Source organism: Leptonotus elevatus, chromosome 8, assembly GCF_054856555.1.
Source record: "Leptonotus elevatus isolate MCC_2025b chromosome 8, RoL_Lele_1.0, whole genome shotgun sequence".
Lineage (NCBI taxonomy): Eukaryota > Metazoa > Chordata > Actinopteri > Syngnathiformes > Syngnathidae > Leptonotus > Leptonotus elevatus.
The window spans coordinates 3,006,056-3,029,909 of record NC_141246.1 but is presented as its reverse complement, the minus strand read 5'-3'; the positions used below and the strand labels follow the sequence as shown (position 1 = coordinate 3,029,909).

The following is a 23,854-nucleotide window of genomic DNA, read 5'->3' as shown; positions in this document are numbered from 1 at the left end:
AGATTCAATAGCGGATTTTCCAAATGTATGATTTTATACATTTATATAGATAGATTATTTATACCGAGAAGGAACTTGTATCACTCTCATAATAGAACTTTTGTCCCCCCCCCCAAAAAAAAAATTCTCATATGTTCCGAACTTCTGACTTAAAAATAATTTCAAAAAGAACACATTTTGTATCATTGCAACTTTCTAAAATAAAACAAAAAACAATTAATTTTGCTCTAATGCAACTTTTTAGTTAAATAAAAAAAATCTCAAAAAAACAAAACTACTTTTTTAGAATACTGTACTAACTTTTTTTTTTAACATGACTTTCTTAAAAATAGAATGTCCAACTCTTAGAACCTGAAAATACGTTATTCTCATAATACAACCTAGTTTTAAAATTCAAAAAAATAAAAATAAACTACCTTTGTAGAACGAATACTGTACTTTATATATATCTTTCTTTTTTTCCTAACCGAACCTGAAACCTAGTTTTAAAAGTAGTTAGTTAAAAAAAAGTGATTCTTAGAAAAATAAGATTTTTGTATGGTCCGATTTTTGGGTGAAAAAAATACACTACACATATTCACGAAGCTAACTTAAAATTCTCCAAAAATAATGTTATTGTGCTGACTTTGAGCTTTATAAGCCTCAACCCACATATGATTTCAACACATGAATGAAAATAAATACACACACGCGCATGTGGGATTTAAATGGTATAAATACACAGATTATCCTTCTGTAATATTCATAAATAGGCCATGATGTCCCGATGCGCCAACCCTCCCAAAAAATACATCTTTATTTATGCATGCATCTATAGGAGGTGGCCTAGATAGATGGATGATTGTATTCATCGCCAGGGAGTAGCTGGCCATTGATGCGTATTTTTCTCCCTCAGGCTGCCAATTCTAGTTCTATGTATCAATAACACTCTTTGGCAGTGTTGTATATCGGTTGTTTTTGTTTGCGGGGTTCTTCCAACGGTGGTTTAGCCTTCAAGTATCTCGGAGAGGCAACGGGTTCAACGGGTTCACATCTGCTGGCTCTGTGTCCTTAAACGCGATCGCGTCACTCCGCCCCCTCGGGTAACTCTGCGTTTGTAAACACACGCCACTTCCGCTGTCACGTGATTCCAATTTAGTCAAGCTAGTAATATTACCACATCCGAAAGTAGTCGCATATGCGTGCAGTCGACGCAACACCAAATTGTTCAAATAGGCTGACTTTTATTGTGAAACTCCTGAAAGGAAGTTTGGGCGCTCACCACGGTGAACTTGAGCTGGTCGTCCCCCATCTGTAAAGCAAACAACCCACTACAACCGAAAAATTGTGTTTAAAGTTGAACCACTTCCGATCTCCATGAACCAACAGTGAAAAACAAGTGATTTCATCCGCGTTTATGTACGATTCGCGGCTGTGTCATGTCCGCCGCGGAGCCGGACGGCACCATGTCGCGAGCACGCGGGGGTGCGCGGCTCTCCCGCCCCTTGTCCCCCGCCACCACCAATCGAGGCCCGGGAGACAACACGACGACTACGAGGAGGCGGGTGTCCACCAGCCACACATCCGTCGTCTGTTTCCACTGGATCAGCCGTACAGCGAGGCGAAGCTCGGCGTAAACTAACCACCCTCCACCGGGCTCGGAGCGGGACTTCCCGGCCGAGCAGTGTCCACGGAGGTCGGCCTACTCCACCACCGCCGTCACGCGGTAGACGTTGACCGCCTTCCCCCCCAAAAAGCACCAAGCAAAGGGCCGCACACCAAGGCGGACATTTTTGTTTCTTATCCGGGGTCCGGAGGAGCCTTCGCTTCACTCCCGCGAGGGGGACATCCGAGGACACGGAGAGGTAAAGCCTACCTCGCCCACCTCGCCTGGCGTCGCACACCCCCCATTACCGTTCAAACACACAAACGTCCACTTTGTATTGTTATTATTATTATTATTTGTTTAGCATTTTAATCATCTCACAAGACACTTAAATAGTTATAAATGGTCTTGTTTGTACACATAAGAAAATGGCTGTAGACGAGACGCTTATGCGTTCACCAAGACAAGTTGCACATTTATTATTTATTTAAAAGTTATCTGCGAGTGCTTGTTGTGCCATTTGAAACATTAAATTGTGTTTACAAAGTGGCGAAAGCTGCTTTTAGTTGCATTGTGGTCAGTTTTTGGAGGAGGGGAGGGAGGGGGGGGTGTCTTATAGTTGCTAAATGGTAGCCGTGTTCGTGCTCTGGGCCTCGGCGGCAGGTGGACACACATCAGTCCAACTTGTACAGTCCTTACTTTGAATTATACTATACTTTCCTTTCTTTCTTTTTTATGTTTAACACTAACCTAAACCTAAAGATGTGCCGCTCGTGGAAAGTGGGCGCTTCCAAATGGGTCGTATTAACAATTCATGTTGGACATCCGGTGGCAGTGCCAACTGCGGGCCCAATTTTTATTGTCTGCCAGCTCCGCCGCTTCTCGGTAAGACTTATTCAGTATTATTACCACAGTGCTTATTGAATAACGTACAAACTGGAGTGATAATGTTGGCGGGTGAATTGCGTACGGCTCCCCGGCGCCACGCCGGACCCGCGGTCGGTCGGCCGGCTGGCTGCCACCTCCGCGGGGCCGAGCTGCTCTCGTCCTCCCGCTCCTCCGCGGCTTCTGGTTGCAGCTTCGCCGGCTTCCAGCTGTGCGGGCACACGGCGCCGTCACGGCCCATTAGCCTTGTCGCAACCGCCGCTTGATTTGTGTTTCCTGTGGAGGGGGGTGGTGACTTGCGGTCCGAGCAAGCGGCCGTGAACCGGGCCACTGGTTTCCAGGAGGACCGAAACTCCCAAGGACACAGAAAGGGGCGTAACTCGTGACACATTTGTGTTATATAGCCATTTACAGTATATTAACATTTTAATCTTTATTAAAGATAAAGTGTAGATTCTCGCACATTTTGGCGCCTAAATTTGGCAGGTTGTCCTTCAAACATAGACGCCGGTCCCTCCTACTTTTTTTGTCCGTCTCGTGCGCGCGTCTCTCGGCTGTGCTGCAACCAACACAGGCCTCCCTCTTCAGCCCTTCGCTTCAATTCAAACGCTCCTTTCACTTTCTCTTTAGAATTTACCCTCCATCCACACCTCAACAAACTGCCTTTCCTTATCACAGAGCTTTTTTTTTTTTAAGAGCCCCACTGCTGCTAAATTCTTTGTCTGGTCACATGGCCCAAAAGGACTTGGAGTCCTAATAGACTTTTATAAAAGAGTCCATTACCACACCATATTTATGCCTTAATTCATGTATGGAATCATAACTTTCCATTTAGTGGTACAAGGACCTCTACTGTAGTCGGCTCATTTGTGTAAAGTATTTTTAAACCTTTTTGACTGGTTAGGAGAGGGGCGTGCAACAAATTTTCATCATTGGCGACATGGTCGTTCTGACTGTGAAAATCATGTTATTGTGACTTTACGATGACACAATTGCTCCTGCATTTCATTGTTAATACAAATATGTTTACAGCAAGATGAGTTCACGTTAAAAAGCTATGGAAATCTGTCACAACAGATTACCGTCACTTCACAATCGAACAGCACAACAAAAATGGCTAACTCGCTATATAGGGCGCTATATAGTCTATTGGGAGTGATTCCCAAAATAGGCGTCTATTTTGGTAGCTGTCACTATTACTTCCTGCTTCACGGGGAAAGTCACAAATGGATGGACGAAACAATTTTGATTCCAGGACAGAGCCTTGAATGCCAGTGTGACTTTAGGGCTTCTTTTAAACACTTAAATTCCAATCCGTTTTTTTCTGCTCATTTTTGGAAACAGGCTAACTGCACTTGGCTGTGTTTTGGCAGCTTCTGTGCAATCCAGCAACACTGCAGCTCTGCTTAGCTTTAACACGCTCGTACTTCAGTATATTACAGCTGTTGCTTGTTCTTGTCAAAGCGCAGAGAGGAGAGGTTAATGTTATTATGCTAAGCTGTGCATCCAGCAGCACTTCCCGGTCTACTTTGATGTTAACGTTATATAGCCTTGTGTGCGGACAATAGGGGGACAGAATTCGGCTTTGCGTTACCGTGACAACCAGCGACTGAGCTCTTTGGAACACAGAATGTGAATTTTAGCCCCACTAGGTCAACATTAGAGGATGTGCCAGCAATGAGAAGCTAATGTTAATCTATGCATCGAACAACACTGCAGTTCTGATTGACCAGGGACTCTAATCAAACATACAACTATTTGCATATAAGATGCAAAAATTCAGCGATGGGCATAAAGCAGGGGTTTTCTTGGCTCAAAGTGAGACGCTGGGTGTACCATTCTGATCATTTGCACACGTTTGAATGCCGTGCTCCCTGTAAAATATTCGTGAATAAAAAAAAATGTTTTCTTACAACAAAAACAATATTAATTTACCTGTATGAAAATCCACAAAATCATCTGACACAATAAGCAGTGGGGGGAAAAAATCTGTCACGATTTTTAAAAATCTTTTTTTTTTAATTTATTTTTTTTAATAAAATGAATGACTCACAACAGGAAATTGCATTTACTGACTCCCACGTCACGCCCCGGCCTTTTAAAGCCATATACTAACAAAGTCACAGATATAGTGTGGAATGTGAGATGTGACCCCAAGTGGACAACAACAATATCTGCACCGCACATCCACATTTTGTTGAAGAATGCAAAATCTTTTTTCTTTAATGTTTAATCAATGTGACAATTGTTTGAGTAATTGATTCTTAAAAAAAAAAAAAATGCAATAGCCGCAGCCCTACTCACCTAAAAACAATATCATGTTTTTGTAATTTACACATTTGTTCAAAACCAGCTGATATTGTAATAATGCAACAGCAATGACATAATCAGCGGCTCCCGAGTAGTGTTGCGAAACAATTTTTCATTTCACTCATCAGAGTATCACAATGTAAAAAATCCTTTGTAGTTATCTGGGAGTAGGAAATGGGTGAATTATTTCCAACACAGTCTGTGTCAAGGAAACAAATGCAGCGCAAAGTCTTTAAAAAAAAAAAAATGTGAGCAGTCATTGTTATTGTTGTGTAATTGCAACGTTGTCGGTCGTAAAGGTGTGCGGTTACATAAGTAAGCAGCAACCGTGTCGACAACGCAGTGTATCTTAGCTTAGCGCTGGCGCCTTGTTGACAAGCCGTGGTTGTTGTGTTTATGAGCTCGGAGACCTTTGCACCTTTTGCTCCATGGTGAATGTACACATAACAAACGGGGCGGCTTCTTCCGCATGCCTCCTGTATCAGCCAAGCCTGCTGCCCGCCTCGCAGGAAAAATTGAATCACAAAACAGCGTGTGATAAACTGAGTAAAGAAAGCTAACCGCAGACGATGCTACCAGGATGTCGGTAAGAGGAAGACATTTTGTGTACTTACGTGATTGGGTCATTCCGTGTAAAATCAACCATCGATACTCTACCCCTCATCTCTCGGGTTTTTCTTCAAATTTTCAGCTGTTGTTTTTGAAATGGACAGAAACGAGTGAAGCACATGTTATTGTTCTATTTTTAAACCTCTTAATTAGAGTTCAACAAACTTTCAGCAAGTTAGAAATACAGTACCTCTCAACTTCAAACATCGATTAAAATGACACCATTCTGAAGACTGATTTTGATATCATTCACCGATACAGTACTAACCCTCTAGCGATTATTTTTTTTTTTTAATATCCCTAGTAATGACCCTGGAACTACATTTTGACAAAAGGTCCTTCATTCCAAGCACAATAGGGTCCTCCAAAAGCACGTATTCATTTTTCTATTGTGCTTATCCTCCCTGGGGTTGCGGGTGCGCTCGAGCCTATCCGAGTGGAGTAGTCGTCTACCACGTCGCCGCTCGGGTCATATTGATTAATTAAATGCGCATAGTGTTATCTTGACTTTGGTTTTTTGACCAAGTTTGTAACTCAATTTTACTTACTCATATATAAAGTCAAATTTCCTCATTGAATGACTTAAAATGCCCAAAACAGCGATTTCTGACAAAAAAGTGGAGAAAACAATGAGCTTATTGTGAACATTTCATTGTAATTTTTACTTTAAATATTGTTTTTGCTTTTGTGACACTATAAAACAACAAAAGACTGAGAACGGGTTTTTGATAGCAAAATGATCATTTATTTACTCATATTCAACAAGCAAAAAAAACACGCCGTGAGCAACGTTGACTCACCACATGGCAAAGTTTAAGGCTGCAGCAATTGAATATTTTGCTATCCTGAAAATTCGAATGTAATAGTTGCGTATTTGGTAGGGATTGTAACATATGATCCAGTCAGTTTGTGGAGGAACTTAAATGTCTTACGTTGCCATTGATCTGGTCATTTGTGTGGGTCACAAACATAGGTGGCCAAAACATGCCTAATTAAAATTAAACTGCACTAATACACTAACCACCAAAGGGTGCTGGAACCAGACAAGTGGAAAACAACCTGGCATTTTTTTCAGGGGGGTTTTGTAATGTACACGACATGAGTTGTGTGAGCCGTTACGCCCCAACATACTTCCGTGAATAACTGAAACAAATGCATACCAAGACATTGATAGGTTTATTTTGAAGTCAGCTTCCTCACAGCATTGACGGCGTGTTACTGTCATGCATAGCTTGAAGTATTGTTCCTGCGGTTGACTTGACTTCTACTTCCTGGCAGTGTACACTAAATAAGCAGTTACCTGCCTGGAATTTTTTTTAATTTTTTTTGGAACCAAGGTACTCAAATTATTCACGGACTCGTTTCACCTTTTAATCAAGTTGAACGCATGTTAGCATCCAAGGTAGCGGATGCTTGAAGTTATTGTATCTCTCATTTGCGAGCGGCACTAAAAAGCATTTGAAGAATGCATCAGATTCATTATTATTGTCGGCTGTAATGTAAGTGCGTCGCGGGCTGGACTCAAGAACGCAATGGCCCGGATGTAGCCCGAGGGCCGTACTTTGCCGCCTTTACTGCCGTCTCGGGTGTTTGTGTCGGTAGCTGCCCGCCGGCGTGTGCCAAATGTGACTTTTCCACGAGGCGTGCCAGCAAGGCGCTATCACCGCTGCCCTGCCCATCCTCATTTCCTCATTCTTCGGCTCAGTCCGGGGAGAGCGAGCATTGTGGCATTATTCTCCCAAGCGGGTCAAGCGGGAGCCGCTTTTTTCCGGATTGTTGATAGGTAGCGAGCGGTAGGGCTACTGTGTGCGTTTTTGTGCCATTGTATTACTCTGTGTTTCATCATCACACCACTTTTTGCTCCGCCGCCTCCCTTGCGGTGGAATCTCACTTTTTTGGCAAGCCGCCGCAATCTGATTGGTGGAGCCCAGCCACGGGAGGTGGAGCCAGGGGAGGCAGTGTTAAGAGGAAACGTTCGCTACAGTCCGTCCACAGTGTGCCGTTTGCTTGTTGTTAAGCCAATGAATGACGTCAATTCATTAATTGGACACCAGCAATAGTCCCGAGCAAATTCTTATGGAGTATCAGTGAAAATCAAACCAGAGTTGTGGAGAGAAACTTTCGATCTTTCTGGAACTAAAAAAAAAAAAAACATAAGGAAGAGTCCATTCAGATATATTCAGCACTGCAGACCCCACCTCGAAGGTTCTTAGACCTCTTGAAAGTGCTACTTCCCTAGCAGGGTTACCTTCGGCCCCCCTATAAAATACCCCTAAGCTAAATAGTAATAACAATAGTCCAAGTTTATTTTCGATCCTGATACCAAAAGCTTCCAATCAGATATGTTCACCACTACAGATACCACCCGCAAAGGTTTGATCATCTCAGTTCTTCTTGACAGAAAAAACAATCACAAAGGAATATTTTAAAAAGTGAACCCGTGTTCAACTTCCTGTCTCTGTCTTCTGTTTTTCTTTACAGCGAGCTATAAGGCGTCATGTGAAGAAGGGTCAATTTTTTGACCGTCTCGACTGTGATTCTGAGGTAAATATTCCGAATATTCCAAATATTAGTCATAGTTCAGCCTCTCAATATTATCCAGTAAAGTCATGTACCCCTGTAAGCTACAATAACAATATTTATGCAAAATTCGGCCCCCAAAGCCAGTGTCACCTAGCAACATGAATAATTGGTAGACCAGTCTGAGATGATTAGACCCACAAAAAGTGACCGTTTTGGCTTGAATCAGCCATTTTAATCTTTTTTTTTTTTTTTTTTTTAGAAATGTTCACCCCCTGCCACATTTTTTTTTCTTTTTTTAAGAGCTCAGTATTGTTCATTCGGAAATGTCATCATCATTGCTCTTTTTTTTTTTTTTTTTTTTAATATATATATATATATATATTATTATTTTTTTTTGTGTGTGTGTGGGTGAGTATGTGTATGTGCGTGCGTGCGTGCGTGCGTGTATTTGTTAGCTCACCAGAAAACCTATTAGAAAGAATCTCATACCGTTCACCTAAACCGAACACCAGGAGACCCGAGGAAGGACCAAAGAAAACCAAGGAAGGTGAAATCCAGCACCGACCAGACACCCCCCACCGGAACTCCTCCCCAGCCCAAGAAACATCCAGACCCCAACAAATCCAAAAAACATAAAATCAGGGAGGCCTCAAGAGACCAAAGGAGAGACCGAGAAAAGGAAGGAAGGACAGACGAAGCCGCGTGAGATCCGCAGACACCAGCCAGCCTCCACCGATTCAATAACCTGAGGAGGAAACAGATTTTGTCTGAGTTTCGGTAGATGCTGGTGTGGTGGATCTGGCATGCATGAAAATCTCCACCATGAAAATCTCCACCAAATTTTTTTTTAATACAGCCTCCCAAGCCAACGTAACTTTAAAGCAGGTTTGAAGTTGTCGTTTGAGGTTCATTTGAGATATTTCTCATGTCTCCATTTTTTAATATAAGTGTACTGGATTGACCGACTGTACAATGCATTTTGTGTTTTTGTACGTTTATGCAGTCCATCTGACCACAAGGGATTTTTGTGACTACAACCTGACCACGCCCATTCAAGGCCTTGGGAATGCCTCAGGTAAAGCGGTGTCAGTAGCACCTCTCCACTGGTCTCCTTTGCTGGATGTGGTCCTCATCTGTGTGCTTCCTCGTCCTCAGCCGGGTATGAATGGCATGGAGCCTGCTTTTGGCGAGGCCTATGGGGGCCACCGGGCGCTACTCAGCCCCTACCCAATGGCCATGTCACCTCAAGGGGGCAGGACAGAGTACGACCAGGTGAGCAACCTGAATTCACACCCTTACCAGAGTTTCAAACTCTTAATTTGAAAGCCCACACGCACCCGGTTTGTAATCTTAACTCATTCAAACGCAAACATTTCTAAATAATGTTTTTAATACTTTGTCCTTCACTCCCCAATACGCATTTATACGTTTTTTTTTTAATGGTTTTTTTTAATGCTAGAGCATACAGAAGGCTTTGATACAGCCTCTGACATAAAGAGGTCGCTTAAAGCAATGGTAGTTATTACAAAAAACGGCCAGCAGGTGGCAGCAGACTGAGATCAGCCAGGGCCATGTTGCAAACAAGCTGTTTTCCCCCACAGTTTTAAAATGATTTGTGATGATGAAACTCAGCTATATTCTAATGCCAATTGCTCCAAAACGGAAACAGATAGAAATATACTTTTTTTTTCTGATGAAAGAAGAGACTTTAATCTTTCTTTTGGTAGGTTCTATGTTTTTATAGCAATAGAACACAATATTCTGCGGGCCGTTGCAAAATCAGTCAAAATACAGTAAAAAAGCTGTCTTTGTTGATTTTCTTCCATTTACTTGTTAACACTTCACTTCAAGCTCTTTTTGTTTTCAACAGGTTTCTGAATAATGGTGAAACTTAAATAATGCTAATTGCTGCACAACAGAAACCGATACAATGAATGAGTTTAATATAAAAACCCTTTTTTGAAGCCGTAACCTTGGCTCGAAACCCTCTTTTAAAATCCTAACACTGTCTTGAAATCCTCATTTAAAACCCCGCTTTTCTTCCCCGGTCCAGAGCATTCTCCTCATGCTGGGCTCGCCCGCGTCCCCCCGCAAACGGCCCTTTGAGCTGCTCAGCGACCTGGTGGACGACGGCGGCCTGTGTGAGGATCTGCACGCCGAACGCTGGGACGTGTCGGCTCTGGACGAGATGGCCCGGTACACCAAGCTGGGCCTGGGCGTGGCTTCCGAGGACGCCGTCCTCATGGGCCGTTGGGGGCGGAGCCGCGAGGAGGACAAGCCGGCCGAGAGGATGACCAAAGACGAGTCGGTCGCCGCGGGACGAGGACAAGACGGAGGGGTGAGGAAGGAGAACGCTGTGGAGGTGTACCAGTCACAGGTGAGGGGCAACAGTCCGATGCAAGTCAACAATTTGGCTGAAACAAATAAAAGACTCCGCTTGACTTTTGACTTTACTTAAGTGACTTACCTCAAATTCAGGAGTATATGAAAATTAAGCCAAATTTTAAGATTTGAAAAATCTTTAATTTGTGTTGCCAGGCCTTACTCCCACCTCAGGTGACACAGGAGGAGGTCCATCAAAAGGAGGTGCCGGCATCTGGTTTGCTCCTGGAGCACTGCAGTGAGGAGCACAACTACTCCCTTAGCCAGGGAGGAGAGCCGGCTGTTACTCACAGCGTCCAGGAGGAGGTGCAGCAGGAGACGGAGGAGGAGGAGGAGGAGGTACAGCAGGAGCAGGAAGACAGAGAGGAGAAGCTAGACATGGATGAGGAGGAGGAGGATGAGGAAGATGAAGAGGAGGATGAGGAGGAGGAGGAAGACGAAGGAGAGGAGGAGACGGCGGCCGATCTCTCAAGCTCGTCGGAAACGGAGTGCGGTGAGTTTTTCTCTTCTTCTTTTGGTCCGGATTTGAAAAGCGTCGCGCGCTGTGTCCGTTCCAGACCTCAGACCACGTCGTATGTCTTCCGTGGCCAAGGGCGCGGGCGCACACTGGCCACCAAAAGCTGCGGCGGCACTTCCCGGACAACATGGACAATATCCCGCTGTGCTGCAGTCACTTCCCAGAATGAAACCAACCTTACACAACATCTCAATCGAGCAGAACACACGAGAAAGCGTCCAAGAAAAAACATGCGACACACTGTAAATACACAAGTCCAGAATATTTGTACTGCTCATCAACATGGAAGGCTTCAAACCTTTATTTCAAACCATAACAAACGCTTGAAACCCTCATTACAAACCATAACCTTTCTCTTAACCCCATTTTGAAATTTGAAACTCTGGTTTGAAACCAACATTTCAAAGCTTAAATGCAATTTGAAGCTTACTCTGAAAAATGCTTACTCTAAAACTAGGGTCCAAGCAATAGGTCAATATTTTTAGGCCAATTCCGATATTTAGCAATAAAATACCGATAACCGATTAATCGGCCGTTTTAATAATTCTAATTAAAACATACATTTTTGTGTGTACTTAGGAGGCTTTGTCATTATTTAATCTTGATTAATCACATTTGAATCAATATTTGTCCTAAACAGCAAAATATTTTAATTTAAATAGATTTTAGTGGACGACTACGTGAATATTTTCAACTGTGGAAAGTGCAAGTTAATTGCATTTCAATACTAAACGGTAGAAAAACAAATAGAAAAATGTCATTAGCCAGAATTGAACAAACCAAAAGTTTAACTGACGTTTTCGAAAAAAAAAAAAAATTCTCAGAACATTACTGCCTTTAAATGGTTTCTGCATGTCGGTTGAAAAGTTAGATACATAGCACTTTTTCTAACAGTTTATCATTAACCACTTTATATGGGTCCACTTTGAGAGTGAATTTGCAAGTTTTGTCCAATGTTGATGTACTCGTTGAGTTTGGCTTGCATCAAACTCGCACTCGGACTCGGACTGCTAGCGCTAACTGCTCTAGCGGTACTTGAGCTCGCTGCAACATGCTTTGCATTTATTTAGATGGTACAGAGCCACAGATCTGAATCGAAGACGACATATGTCCGTGTGTATGTCGCGGCACCTGTTTTCTACCTTTGGTCATGTGACATTCGCAAGCTGAGCCGTGATTGGTCGTTAGCTGAGAGCACTGAGCAACTGTGACGTCATTTTGAGGCGACAGCAAGTGTAAAAAAAAAAAAAAAAAAAAAAAAATTTTTTTTAAAGGTATTAATTGTACATGAAAAATAATAAAGTTATCAAATTAATTCTGGGCAAAATATTAACTGCTGAAAATGGCTCAATGAGTCAGGTTTAACTTTAACTCGAAAGCCTCACCAACGCTTTAAATCTTACTTTGAAACCTTAACTAGACAATAGTTTAAAACCCTACTCCGAAACCTTAACCCTGTCTTAAAACACTAATTTCAGACCCTAATTCCAGTTGGCGAATATCTATCATGTCCTATTGTGTATGTATATATTGAAAAAAGGATGGCTGTAATAATCCAAAGAACGTATATGTTATCTCGAAATGTATTTAAAAATATATATATATATTGAACCGTCCAGGAAATGCTGGCATAAACGCAACTGATGTAAACACACGCACTGCACACACAACAATACAGTAACTACATCATCAATTCTGTATAACATATCATTTCCTAAACCACGCAGCCCAAAATATTATATGATGGATTCTCACTCTCAATGGCGTACACAGGCGCACTGCACTCTAGCTGACCTCTTTTCTTGGTGCGTGTATGTGTGTCAGGGTGTGCGTGCGTGCGCGCATGCGTGTGTTTGTAACACTGAACGAAAGTAGCTGAAAGGGCAAGAAGAGTTCAAACAATGTCACTATGACTGGGCCAGACGTCGCATTATATAAAAATCGTGTGTGCGTGTGTGCATGCGCGCATGGTTGTACCATGAGTCCAGTTACAAATGCGGTTATCACGGTGACCTGATTAAAAGGCGGTGCTGGATACGAGGAATCATCTTTGTGTTTTTAGTTAAAGATGATGCCATTTTTAGCCTCTCTGTTGTTATTCTTGCTGTCTTTAGTGTCTTGTTGTTTAGCATTAGCCATTAGCTTCACTTGAAAACCCAATTTGAGACCCCAGCATAATGAAGCCCTGATCCCCGGACCCCTAATCATCGTTTGAAACCCTATCCTTGTCTTGAAACTCAAAGTTGAAACCTTTTTTTTTTTTTTTATTATAATTTTTTTTTTTTTTTTTTTTTTTTTAAGAGCTCAGTATTGTTCATTCGGAAATGTCATCATCATTGCTCTTTTTTTTTTTTTTTTTTTTTTAAATATATATATATATATATATATATATATATTTTTTTTTGTGTGTGTGGGTGAGTATGTGTATGTGCGTGCGTGCGTGCGTGTATTTGTTAGCTCACCAGAAAACCTATTAGAAAAAAATCTCATACCGTTCACCTAAACCGAACACCAGGAGACCCGAGGGGACCGAAGAAACTTGTCTTGAAACTCAAAGTTGAAACCTTAACCTCAGCTTGATTGCTTTGAACCGCCATTTTTGCATGTGCTTTGACTTCCAGAGGTGGAGGCGGAGCCTGCGAGGCCACCGAGCGAGCGGCCATCCAAGCGCCGCTGCTTCTGGGAGTACCGACGCTCGCGCGAGTCTGCGGCCAAGAAGAAAATGTGTGGGGGAGGAGGAGGCGATTGGTCGCTGTCGTGGAGCTCCAGCACGCTGCCCAGCACTCTGTACCGACGACAAGGTGGCGACATGGAACGCACACCGCCACACATGCATGACTTTCAAACCATAACCTTGGCTACAGACCTCAAAACCCTAAGATGACACTTTTGTCACGTGAAGAAAAGAAAAAAAAATTCCAAATATGGCTGAAGCCGCTTCCTGCTTTCAGGCAAGAAGGGGCGGCGCAAGGCGCGGAAGACGGACGCCAGCGACCTGACCCCCAACCCGCAGAAGCTGCACAACATCGGGGAGCAGCTGCAGAAGCTGAACGCCGCCATCGACGGCATGGGGCCCGTCAACGACCTCCCCGCCCTCGCCAGGGCCCGATCGCGCAAGGAGAAGAACAAGCTGGCGTCCAGGTACATGCGCACGCTATCGGTTACCACTTGCAAACATGACGTTCAAGCCCTACCCTTGGATTCAAACCTTTTATTTGAAACCCTCATCCTGATTTGAAGCATAAACCTCAATTTGAAACTCTATCCCAAGTTCCAAGCCCTGCTTTGGAAGACAAAACTGTGGCTTCAACCCTTAATTTGAAACTCTATCCCAAGTTTCAAACCCTGCTTTGGAAGACAAAACTGTGGCTTCAACCCTTAATTTGAAACTCTAACCCAGTATTGCAACTGTATTTTAAAATTCAAATTTAAAACCAAAACGACGGCTTGAAACCCTCACTCTAGTTTCAAATATATTTAAAATCCTTGAAACCCAAGACCTTAAACTTTAATTTAAAACTCTAAACCTAGTTTGAAGAACTAACCCAAACATTATTTTGAAATCCCAAACCTCGACTTAAAACCGTAACCCCAAAGCAGTCTTGAGACCTTAATTTTCTCATTTGGAAATGATAGAACTCCTAATTTGGACCCTTAACTGTGTCTTGACGCCTTCATTTGAAAGCCGAACCTCGTTTCAAAGCCTAATTCAAAACTTTTGACTTGACACAAGCAAGAAAAATGTCCCCTGGATGGACCTTTTGACAACGTCATGGTGACTCGGGCGCACGGGGGAGAGTAGAGGGGAAAGCAGGAAAGCAGACGGGACGAAGGGGAGGTCATGTGGAGTTCATGTGAGCGTGGGGGGGGGGGGGGGGGGGGTTGGGAGAAAGGTCAGTTCTACGTTGCGTTTTGGGAATTTGTTTTATCAAAGTAGTAATGACGAGCAGAAATGTGTTTTCCAAAGCGCTTGGAAAAGTCTGCAGCTTCGTTTTAGAGCGTCCGGCACGAAACAAAGTGAACGCGCAACGTGGCTTTTTTGCTCACTAACGCCACCGCCATGAGGAAGATGATGATGATGATGATGATGAGAGGAAGATGAGCGCCTCAGGAGAACACAGTGTCCTCTCCTCTCCAGCCATTAAATCACACTTCTGCTCTCTTATCTTCTCGTCTGCTGCCTCGTCTCTCTCTTTTCTGTCTCCTATCTTTGTTCTTTCTATCTTTTTCTCTTTTGTGTTCTCTTGCTTCTCCTGCTCTTTCCTATCGTTTCTCCCTCTTTTTCTCTCTGGTTCTTTTCAATCCTCTTCTCTCTCCTTTATATCTTCTCTCTTCTCTCTTGTTTATTTGTGAGGCCAAATGCAAGAAGGAAAAATGTGTTTATTAGGCAAAGCCAAATTGTTTATTTATATCAGTCAAAGAGACAAATTGCACACATTTTCCATAACATGAACTAAGGTTTCCGAAAATGTTTTAAATAATAAAAATTAATTGAAACGATAAAATATATGTTTCTAAAAATAACTAAATTTGTTTTCCTCTTTGTCAGTTAATGTCATACATGAGCTTTTTGGGGTTGATTTGAAATTTATCTATTTAATTATCCGTACAGAAGAAGAATTATTTACTTTATTACACAATACGCCACTGGAAACAATGTAATTCAGTCCAGCTGCGGGCGACTGGGACATCCGGATTTCAGCACTTGCCCTCATGGGAAATTTGGTTCTTTCAAGGGAAATTCAAGGGAAAACAATACCGCTTCTGTCAAAAAATGCCGCCATAATCAACAAAAACCTCATTTGTTTTGCTTTAATTACTTTTTTTTTTATCTTGCACTCAACAAATACTCCATATATTTAAAAAAATAATAATAAAAATAAAATACTAAAACTGCTAAAAACTATAACGATGCATTTTCGAAAAAATTAAAACTAACCAATCAGCTCTAAAAACTAATTAAAACAAACTGAATTAAAAAAATTGCAAGTCAAAACAAACTATAATGAAAAATCCCAAACTATTATAACCCTGACTTGCGGAAGTGTTACGGGGGAGTTTTGCTTTGGCACCGCCCAACTGGGAACTTCTTTCTTTCTATTTCTCTTCTTTCTCTAAGTAACCCTTCTTTTGTTTCTGTCTTGCCGTACGCCGCAGGGCGTGCCGCCTGAAGAAGAAAGCGCAACACGAGGCCAACAAGATTAAACTGTGGGGGCTCAACCAGGAGTATGGTCAGTAAACAAATATATATATCCTGTATATAAAAATTCTTTACACTTTGACGCTGTAGACATCCTGCATTTATTCTCCTTTTACACACAATTTACTCAAATGAGACATTGTGCGTTGTGAGTTTAAAACCTTAACCCTAACTTGACCAGAATTTTTTTTACCATAACCTTGTCTAACCCTGTCATAACTCTAATTTGCTATCATGAAATCATAACCTTGTCTTCAAACCCTAAACATGTATAGAAAACTTCATTTGAAGCCCTACCTTGAAACACTAACATTCATTTGACTTTTTTTTACCTTCAAGCCCTTTTCACACTGCACTCACTCACTGTGAAAGGGTCGCGCGACAGCACAAAACGATGACTGCACCCTGGTTGCCGGCGTGCCCATATTTGGAAGTCCTGACCTAGCGGCCTACCGGGAATTAAAATCGTACACTTTGGTCGCTTTTGCCACCTCACCAATATGTGTCTTGAATTGTTCCAAAAAAAAAGATCCAGCTTTTCTCATTTTAATGAGGAGGAGGTGAAGACGAGCAGCAGTCGCGGGAAACGCTAACCCAAAATTGAAAGCCTAATTAGAATTTTGAAACCTTGGCTTGACATGCTTATTTTTAAAGCTCGCAGTACCTCGCTTTTTCCTTCCTGTGGGCGTCCCAATACTTTTTGAAGGCCTCAAACGAGCATCGTAAAAGCTTGTCGATGCAACGTGACATCATCGACGCCTCCACGCATCCTAAAAATGTGAAAGCAGCTTCTCGTCCTTGTAACATTTTTGCAATCTTTCCATCTCTTTTGCTTTTGTTTTTACTCCTCAGCCCCCCCCCCCACAACATTCCGCTCATTCTTGTTCGCTTTGCCAAGGATTTAGTGGCTCTACACACTTAACAGGAAACACACACACATTTTGAAGGCTTCTATCGCCATAGTTAGCCTCTGAGTCATAAAGAAAAGTCAATTTTTTTTAGCATACACTTTAATCATTTTCTTTTTCAGTTCTTCAAAAATAACAACTTATTGTTGTAGCGTAACTTTTTATATCATAAAGATGACACTTTTTTTCTGAAATTGCTCTTTAAAAAAACTCTTTATTACTTAAAAAAAAAAGAATTTACAAAAACATTTCCACATAATTCAGTTTTTTTTTAAAGTGACGTTTTATCTCAGGAAATAAAACTTTTTCTATAATATTATGACTTTATTGTAGAAAAAAAATACTTTGTGTGAATATCGGACTATAATATATTGTCATTTAGATTTTCTATTTTGAATTCATATAATTTAATTCCAAATACTATTGTCTAAAAATACATCATTATTTTCATTATATCTAGATTTATTTTTATCTAGAAAAAAATATCTTAATTTTCGTACCCTTACGAATGATCCATCTAAACAATTTTTTAAAATCCCACTTTATTCTCATATTTTATGACTTTTTATTTATTTTTTAAATCACTGTATTCACATAAGATTCTGACTATATATATATTTTTTTACTTTATTCTTTTATAATATTAAAATGTTTCTTTCCCCCAGAAAAAAACTGACTATATTCTTATGATATTACTTTTTATCTTGGAAAAATTAAAATTTACTCTTGTAATATCAGACTTTGTTTTCCTATAAAAAACAACACTTTGTTGTCATATTACAACCTTTTTCCTCCACAATGTTCCACTCTGTCTTAATATTAAAGAGTTTTTATGTTGAAAAAATATGACTTTATTCTCCTAATTTTGCAACTTTAGTTTTCCCTTTCTTCCTAATTGGCAGCCATTGCGTCAACAAAAAACGTCACTTTGTTAGCGTTAAAAACACTCCTGGTTTTCTGGCTAGTGCCGGGGTGTCAAACATACGGCCCGTGGGCCGAATCAGGCCCGCAATGGGGTTTAATCCGGCCCGCGAGACGGCTTCATGTCGGACCAATTAATCAAAGCTTAAGCTGGCCACAACCAAAACATATAAATTCATAATTTCACAAGCAGTCCTCAGATGAGCAATGCAACTTGTACACAGAATAGTCCTGGATGTCATTATTTTACACACAACCTGAAGTTACGGTTTGTTAAAAAAAAAAAAAAAAAGTTTAAATCATAGACCGACATAAACGTGTTAAATATGACACAAATTCAATTACTGGGAGCACAAATACATATGACAAGGATTAACGTCCTTATAACTTCATTAACTGTGTCACACAATGCATTCTGGGAACAATATATATGCAAAACAGGTCGATTTAACACATCCGGAACTCATACAGGCAACGTGTTGCCGTGTTCGATTTGCATTCATGTTCTTTTTTTGGAACAATATGATTACAGTTGAGCGCCGTAATCTAGGGCTGGCCCACAAGTAGTGAAAATCTGCGTGTAATTGACGGCAATTGTTTTTAAGTTATATACCCTTTTTTTTTTACTGATCCGGCCCACTTGCTAATATATTTTCCTTCATGCGGCCCCTGAGCTAATATAAGTTTGACGCCCCTGGTCTCGTGTCTATAATAAAGCGATTTGCGTGGTGTTGTGACTGTGATGCCCTTAGAGAACCTGTTGGGGGCACTGCTGCGCATCAAGGAGCTGATCCGGCAGAAGGTGGAAAGCAGCGAGGAAGACGACGCGGACGAGAGAGGAATGACGTGCCGTTTGGAGGATATCCTCGCTCAGTCCAGCGGTGAGAAACACACAAATGCATTTACTTGATTTTCGTCCCAAAAATATCCCTTTTTTTTTTCTCTCTCATAAAAAATACCACTTTGTTTTTGCGTGATTTTCGCTTTATATGTTGTATGATAACAGATTTTTTTATTTTTAGAATATTAGACTTTTTCTTCAAAAATATCACTTGATTCTAAAAATGTAGTCTTATCTCTATTATTGTAATAGTAGTTGTTCCTCTTTGTTTATACTTTATTTATCCAGATAAGGCAAATGAGAACAAATTCCCTTTTTGTAATGCCAACCCGAGTAAACAAAGTAAAAATAAAAGCAATTTCAAATAAATGCTTGTAAACCAAACTGTTCAATGTGAAGTACATAAAACAAAACATAAAATCACACACACTAAACAATAATAATAATACAACCATAACTAACTAAACAAAATCTATTGTCGAAATGCACCATAGTTGTCTTAACCCAACCCTCAAAGGGGCAAAGCTTTTCTTTCCAATAATGTTTTATTGGTCTAGTCTGAAAAGACTGTTATGATTAATTTTGTGTTTGTGGAATAAGAATCAAGTCGATGAATCTATCCATTGACACCCATCTCAGGGGGCTGCCGTGTCGACGTTATACCGCCCTCTGCTGTCGACTGAAATTGACGTCAAACTGCCCTCGGGCTCGCGTTGTGAACTGTTAGATGCCTGATTTGTTATTTATTTATTTATTTATTTATTTTATCTTCATGTGTGGGGTCTGTCACAGAAAAAACAACCTTAAGATTTGAAAAAAATCATGTGTAAAAGGTACTGAGTGTGTCGCCATGGCAACCATAGGTCCTCTGGTCGCCGGGCGGACCAAAGACTTCGTGCAAAGGATCTTGGCGGCCAGTGGGGGTTCCAGCCAGCACAAGGAACCCCCCCAGGAGGTGGCGCACTAAACCCGACCCCCTGGATGTCCCCGTGTTAAGTGTATGCTGCTCTTGTAAAATACTGTACTCCCCTTTTTCCCCGCCGTGTGCTGTACTCGTACCCCATTGTGCCTATAAATAGACATTGCACTGTTCTGTAGATGCCCGTAGTGGTCCCTGGGGGGCGCTAGTGAGCCAAGGGGGGGCTCTGAAAGTAGGGGTTCGCAAACTTGATGGGTCAAGGGGGAAACGTTTTTCCAAGCACCCCCTCATAATCGTCACGACAATTAGACACATCTAGTAATATATATATATATATATATATATATATATATATATATATATAAGTCGTAGGGCAACAAATTAAAAAAGAAACAAAAATAATTGGGAGGAATATATGTCATTGTGTTACAATGATATAAATTATTTTTTTTTAAGTTGTAATGTTACGATAAATTCTGATTATTTTTCTTTTAATTGAGGAAAAAGTTGTGATGTTCGGATAACAAAATCAGGAGGAAAAAAAATAGTAATATTACAAGAACATTTTTTTTAAGGAAAAAAATGATACCGTTACGATATCAGATTACGATGTTGCAATTTTTTTTTTTGTCGTGGACCCCATTTGAAAAGCACGAGCTTATCAGATGTGAGAGGGGGTGTCTTTTGTGCGTGTATGTGCGAAAGCGCGTGCGTGGAAAAAAAAAAATGGTGGCGAGTCCTGATGTCGGAGCAGCTGTTTGACCACCCCCCCGCCCCCTTTCAGCTTTAAGACACCCACTCCCCCCCCCCTCCTCCCCATCACCGTCACGCCACCATGTTTAGAAAGCTGCACCTTACTTAATCCAAAGCGACCAAAGAGAAAAAACACCAAAACCTCGCACATGCTGCCAATGTTTTGTTTTGATTTGCTGTTATTTTGACTGAAACACCAGCATGCGCCCCCACTTTGACCCCTCCGCCCTTAAAAAAAAACAACAAAAAACGTATTTCAGCCCCCCATGTGTGGCCCTCCCACTTGATTATGTAGCGCACCTTTCGTAACTACAAAAGTTAAACACTCTTAGAGAGCAAATAATGCATTTTTTTCCTCTTATTTTTTATATATATATACACACAACACACAAAGTGTTTGTGATATTGGGCTTTGATGCATGCACATTTCCAAGGACGTCCACTTGTCTGTCTTTCTGTGACTCCTCCAGTCTCTCCGTTTTTATTCTGTTGATCAACTGTTAGGCGTGGTAATGGTGTCATGATGTCAAAATGTGGACAGCGTGATGGAAGAGAACCGTTTTAAATACCCGATCTAATGCAACCAGTTTTTTTTTTTTGTTGCAAAAAAAACTGAAATTGACACAGAAAGGCAAAGAAGTTGATGTCGTCGTCGTGCACTCAAAAGTTCAAAGTTCACATGTGGAGGTTCTCAAGTATTTTAGGTTCCTCAAAGCCCAATATTCCCAACTTCTTGTGGGTAGTGTATATTGTTGAGTTCGTTTTTTGGCCATGTCTGCCTTTCTTCTGTGAAGCTGTAGACCGAACGTGTCCAAGGTCTCTAAATGTTGTGGGACATAAAAAAAAACAAAAAAAAAACTTTAAGGACCCTTTTGAATTGCACTGTGGTATAAAAACAACTACGCACCTTGCTAGAGGACGCAAAGTCCTCCTAAAAAAAAAAAAAAGAAAAGAAAACTTTTGGCACCTTTTTGTTTTTCTTCAACTCTGCGGTGTGAATAGACGCCAAGCGGGAAGCGCGCTGACTGGTTTCTGGCAGAGGAGCATCACTGTGTTTGTTTGCGCCGCCACAAAGTGCCTAGCATAGCGTAGCGATTTTGTGTGTGTGTTAGAATATGTTTACAATGTGTTTTGGAAGTGTTTTTTAATAAGTTAAAATGTGTTAAAAATGTGTTGAAGGGGAGTATAGTAGGTGCCTTGAGATACAAGTGTTTTGACTTAAGAGGTTTTTTTTTTTTTTTTTTTTTTTACTACTTTATTGCTTTATTTTGTCTACTATTTAAGAACTCATTCACTGCCCACCATTTTAGATCATTTTGACCGACTTACTGGATATTGTGTTCAATGATTATACAGTTGTTTGGTAAGCAAAAGGCTCAATGTCCAAAATCCAAATACTGTGGCAATTTATTTATCATTTTTTCAGTGGTTGAAGTGAACACAAGTAGAAATGTGCGTGTGATTTTTGACGTACGATCGTGTCGTGAAACAAATTTCACTTGTATCTCAAGGCACCACTATTTGTATTCTCCTTATGGTTGCTCTATATCGTAGATTTTGCGATACGAAGCCCCCCACGATTTTATTCCACGAGCTGATGTTTTTCCTCGTTTGTGAAAGTCGGCTGAGCATCAAATGCTGGCGTCCGTCAAAGAGGGGGGAGAAAAAAAAGAAAGGCAACATCCCAGCTTGTAAAAGTCTTGAAATAGCAAAAGTGGAGCTCAAATGCTGTTTTGTCTCCCGCAAAAAAAAAAAACCCACACACACAAAACGTCCCTCCCAGGCAAGCACATGAGGTCAGCTGGTAAAATGTCGGGACTCACATAATGGCATCTTGAGCGTATTATTGTTATTATTATTATTTATTTAATTTTGGGTGGGATTTAACTCACCAAAGAATCGACTCGTGAATGTTTTTCATCGGTTTACGTTACATCGGAATCCCCAGTCAGTGCACAGTTAGCCTAACATCAGTTCGATTATTTTTAATATTTGCTCAAAAATACATGAAAACTATTAGCTTTGTAAATTTTGTTGGTAAACAATGTCTATCACTGTATTTTTTTCCCGCGTGGTTAAAAAAAAACCTGGGTGAGATGCATCATCGCTGTGCGGAAAAATAGCCGAGCCTATTTTATTCTCATTTTGTTTTTCCTTCATTCTATTGGTAAAAAGTGAACGAAAAGGCAGTAAAAAAAGAAAAGAAAGTCAACTTTATTTACATAGTGCTTTCACTAAAGCTGCAGCTGTAAAAAAGTAAACCGCTACATCGAAAACAATTAGAAATTTATTTTTTAAGTTATTTTTTTAGCATTGTTGTATGGAGGGGAAAAAAAACATAGCATATTTTTATCCCAATTTTCTTTTTTGTATTACTGTCAAAAACATGACCGTATTTAAAGGCAAAATGTGATCAAATATTGGACAACAGACACAAATCTGTTTGGTTATTGTCATATTTAGTTTTTCCCATTTTTTCCCCTTTGTTTTGTTGGCCAAAAAGTGAAGAAATGAATTGCTTTTGTTTGATTTTTTTGTCTTGCTGTCATAAAAAGGACAATATTTAACAACAACAAAATAGTCAACTACATTTGACACCAGCAGAATTTTAAGGCGTTTTCTTCATTATCATTGTGTGGACAAAAAAAAAAAAAAAAAAAGTATCTCAGCTCCTCATTCTACTGGTGCAAACGTGGTTTTCTTTCATTTAACGACAAAAGCACTTCATTACTTACCAATTTATTTTTAAGTTAATAGTTTCTATTTCTGCCAGTCAGATGAGAGCCAAGTGAGTCAACCAAAGCAATTAAATAACTCTCATATCACGCCATCGGAATTATCACACTTTTTTTTCTTCTTCTTTTTTTTTTTTTTTTACACGGCTTATCTTTGACCAAAAACCAGTCAGTCGTTTCTTGTGGAGTTTGAAAAGATGTCGTTTGCCAATAATTGCAAACATTCCACCATGTTTATGTCAAATAATGTACAGTAAAACCCTCTCCTCTCTCAATAATCACACTACTACAGTACTCCTACAGTAGTATTTGGACCTATTAACACACATTTAACTCCTTTTGTCACTCAGTAAACCTTTAAAATAGAAAACAAAAACATACAGAAGTGCCGTAAAAATAGAAGCCTGATATTTTTGGTTTGTTCTGGTTTTTGTGTGTGTTTCTTGTAAACCTGTATAATGTATATTTTAATATTTATATGCAGCTGTTGTATTAAAAGTATATTTTTAAAATAACAAATGCGGTTTGTGTGTGTGACGAGCGCCACCTGCTGACCAAACTCTATGCCCCAGTGTTGTCTTGCAGAATATATATAAATATATTTAACAATTCTAATCAATTTACAACAAAAATACAAACCTATTGCAAAATATTATTTATCTAAATCATGTAATAACATTCCATTACCTCTTTTACTATTCATAAAATTCTAAAACGAAAAAATAATGTATAGACTATATTTACATGTAAAAAAATATATAAAAAT

General features: G+C 40.4%; 1 protein-coding gene across 3 annotated transcripts; it reads left to right on the top strand.

The window, feature by feature from the left end:
- Window positions 1-1,345: 1,345 nt before the first annotated feature.
- Window positions 1,346-23,668, top strand: LOC147169233 (uncharacterized). 3 transcript variants are annotated; one of them, XM_086083503.1, is made up of 12 exons: window positions 1,346-1,844; window positions 7,871-7,933; window positions 8,425-8,797; window positions 8,916-8,987; window positions 9,068-9,184; window positions 9,966-10,289; window positions 10,451-10,787; window positions 13,433-13,612; window positions 13,763-13,952; window positions 15,969-16,042; window positions 18,593-18,721; window positions 19,545-23,668. In XM_086083503.1, the coding sequence occupies exons 4-12, from the start codon at window positions 8,979-8,981 to the stop codon at window positions 19,646-19,648; spliced, it is 1,464 nt and encodes a 487-aa protein (XP_085939629.1). In that variant the 5' UTR covers window positions 1,346-1,844; window positions 7,871-7,933; window positions 8,425-8,797; window positions 8,916-8,978; the 3' UTR covers window positions 19,649-23,668. The 3 variants fall into 3 exon arrangements, with proteins under 3 accessions (XP_085939629.1, XP_085939628.1, XP_085939630.1); XM_086083502.1 differs by lacking the exon at window positions 8,425-8,797; XM_086083504.1 differs by lacking the exons at window positions 1,346-1,844; window positions 8,425-8,797 and adding an exon at window positions 2,238-2,470.
- The last annotated feature ends 186 nt before the right edge of the window (window positions 23,669-23,854 follow it).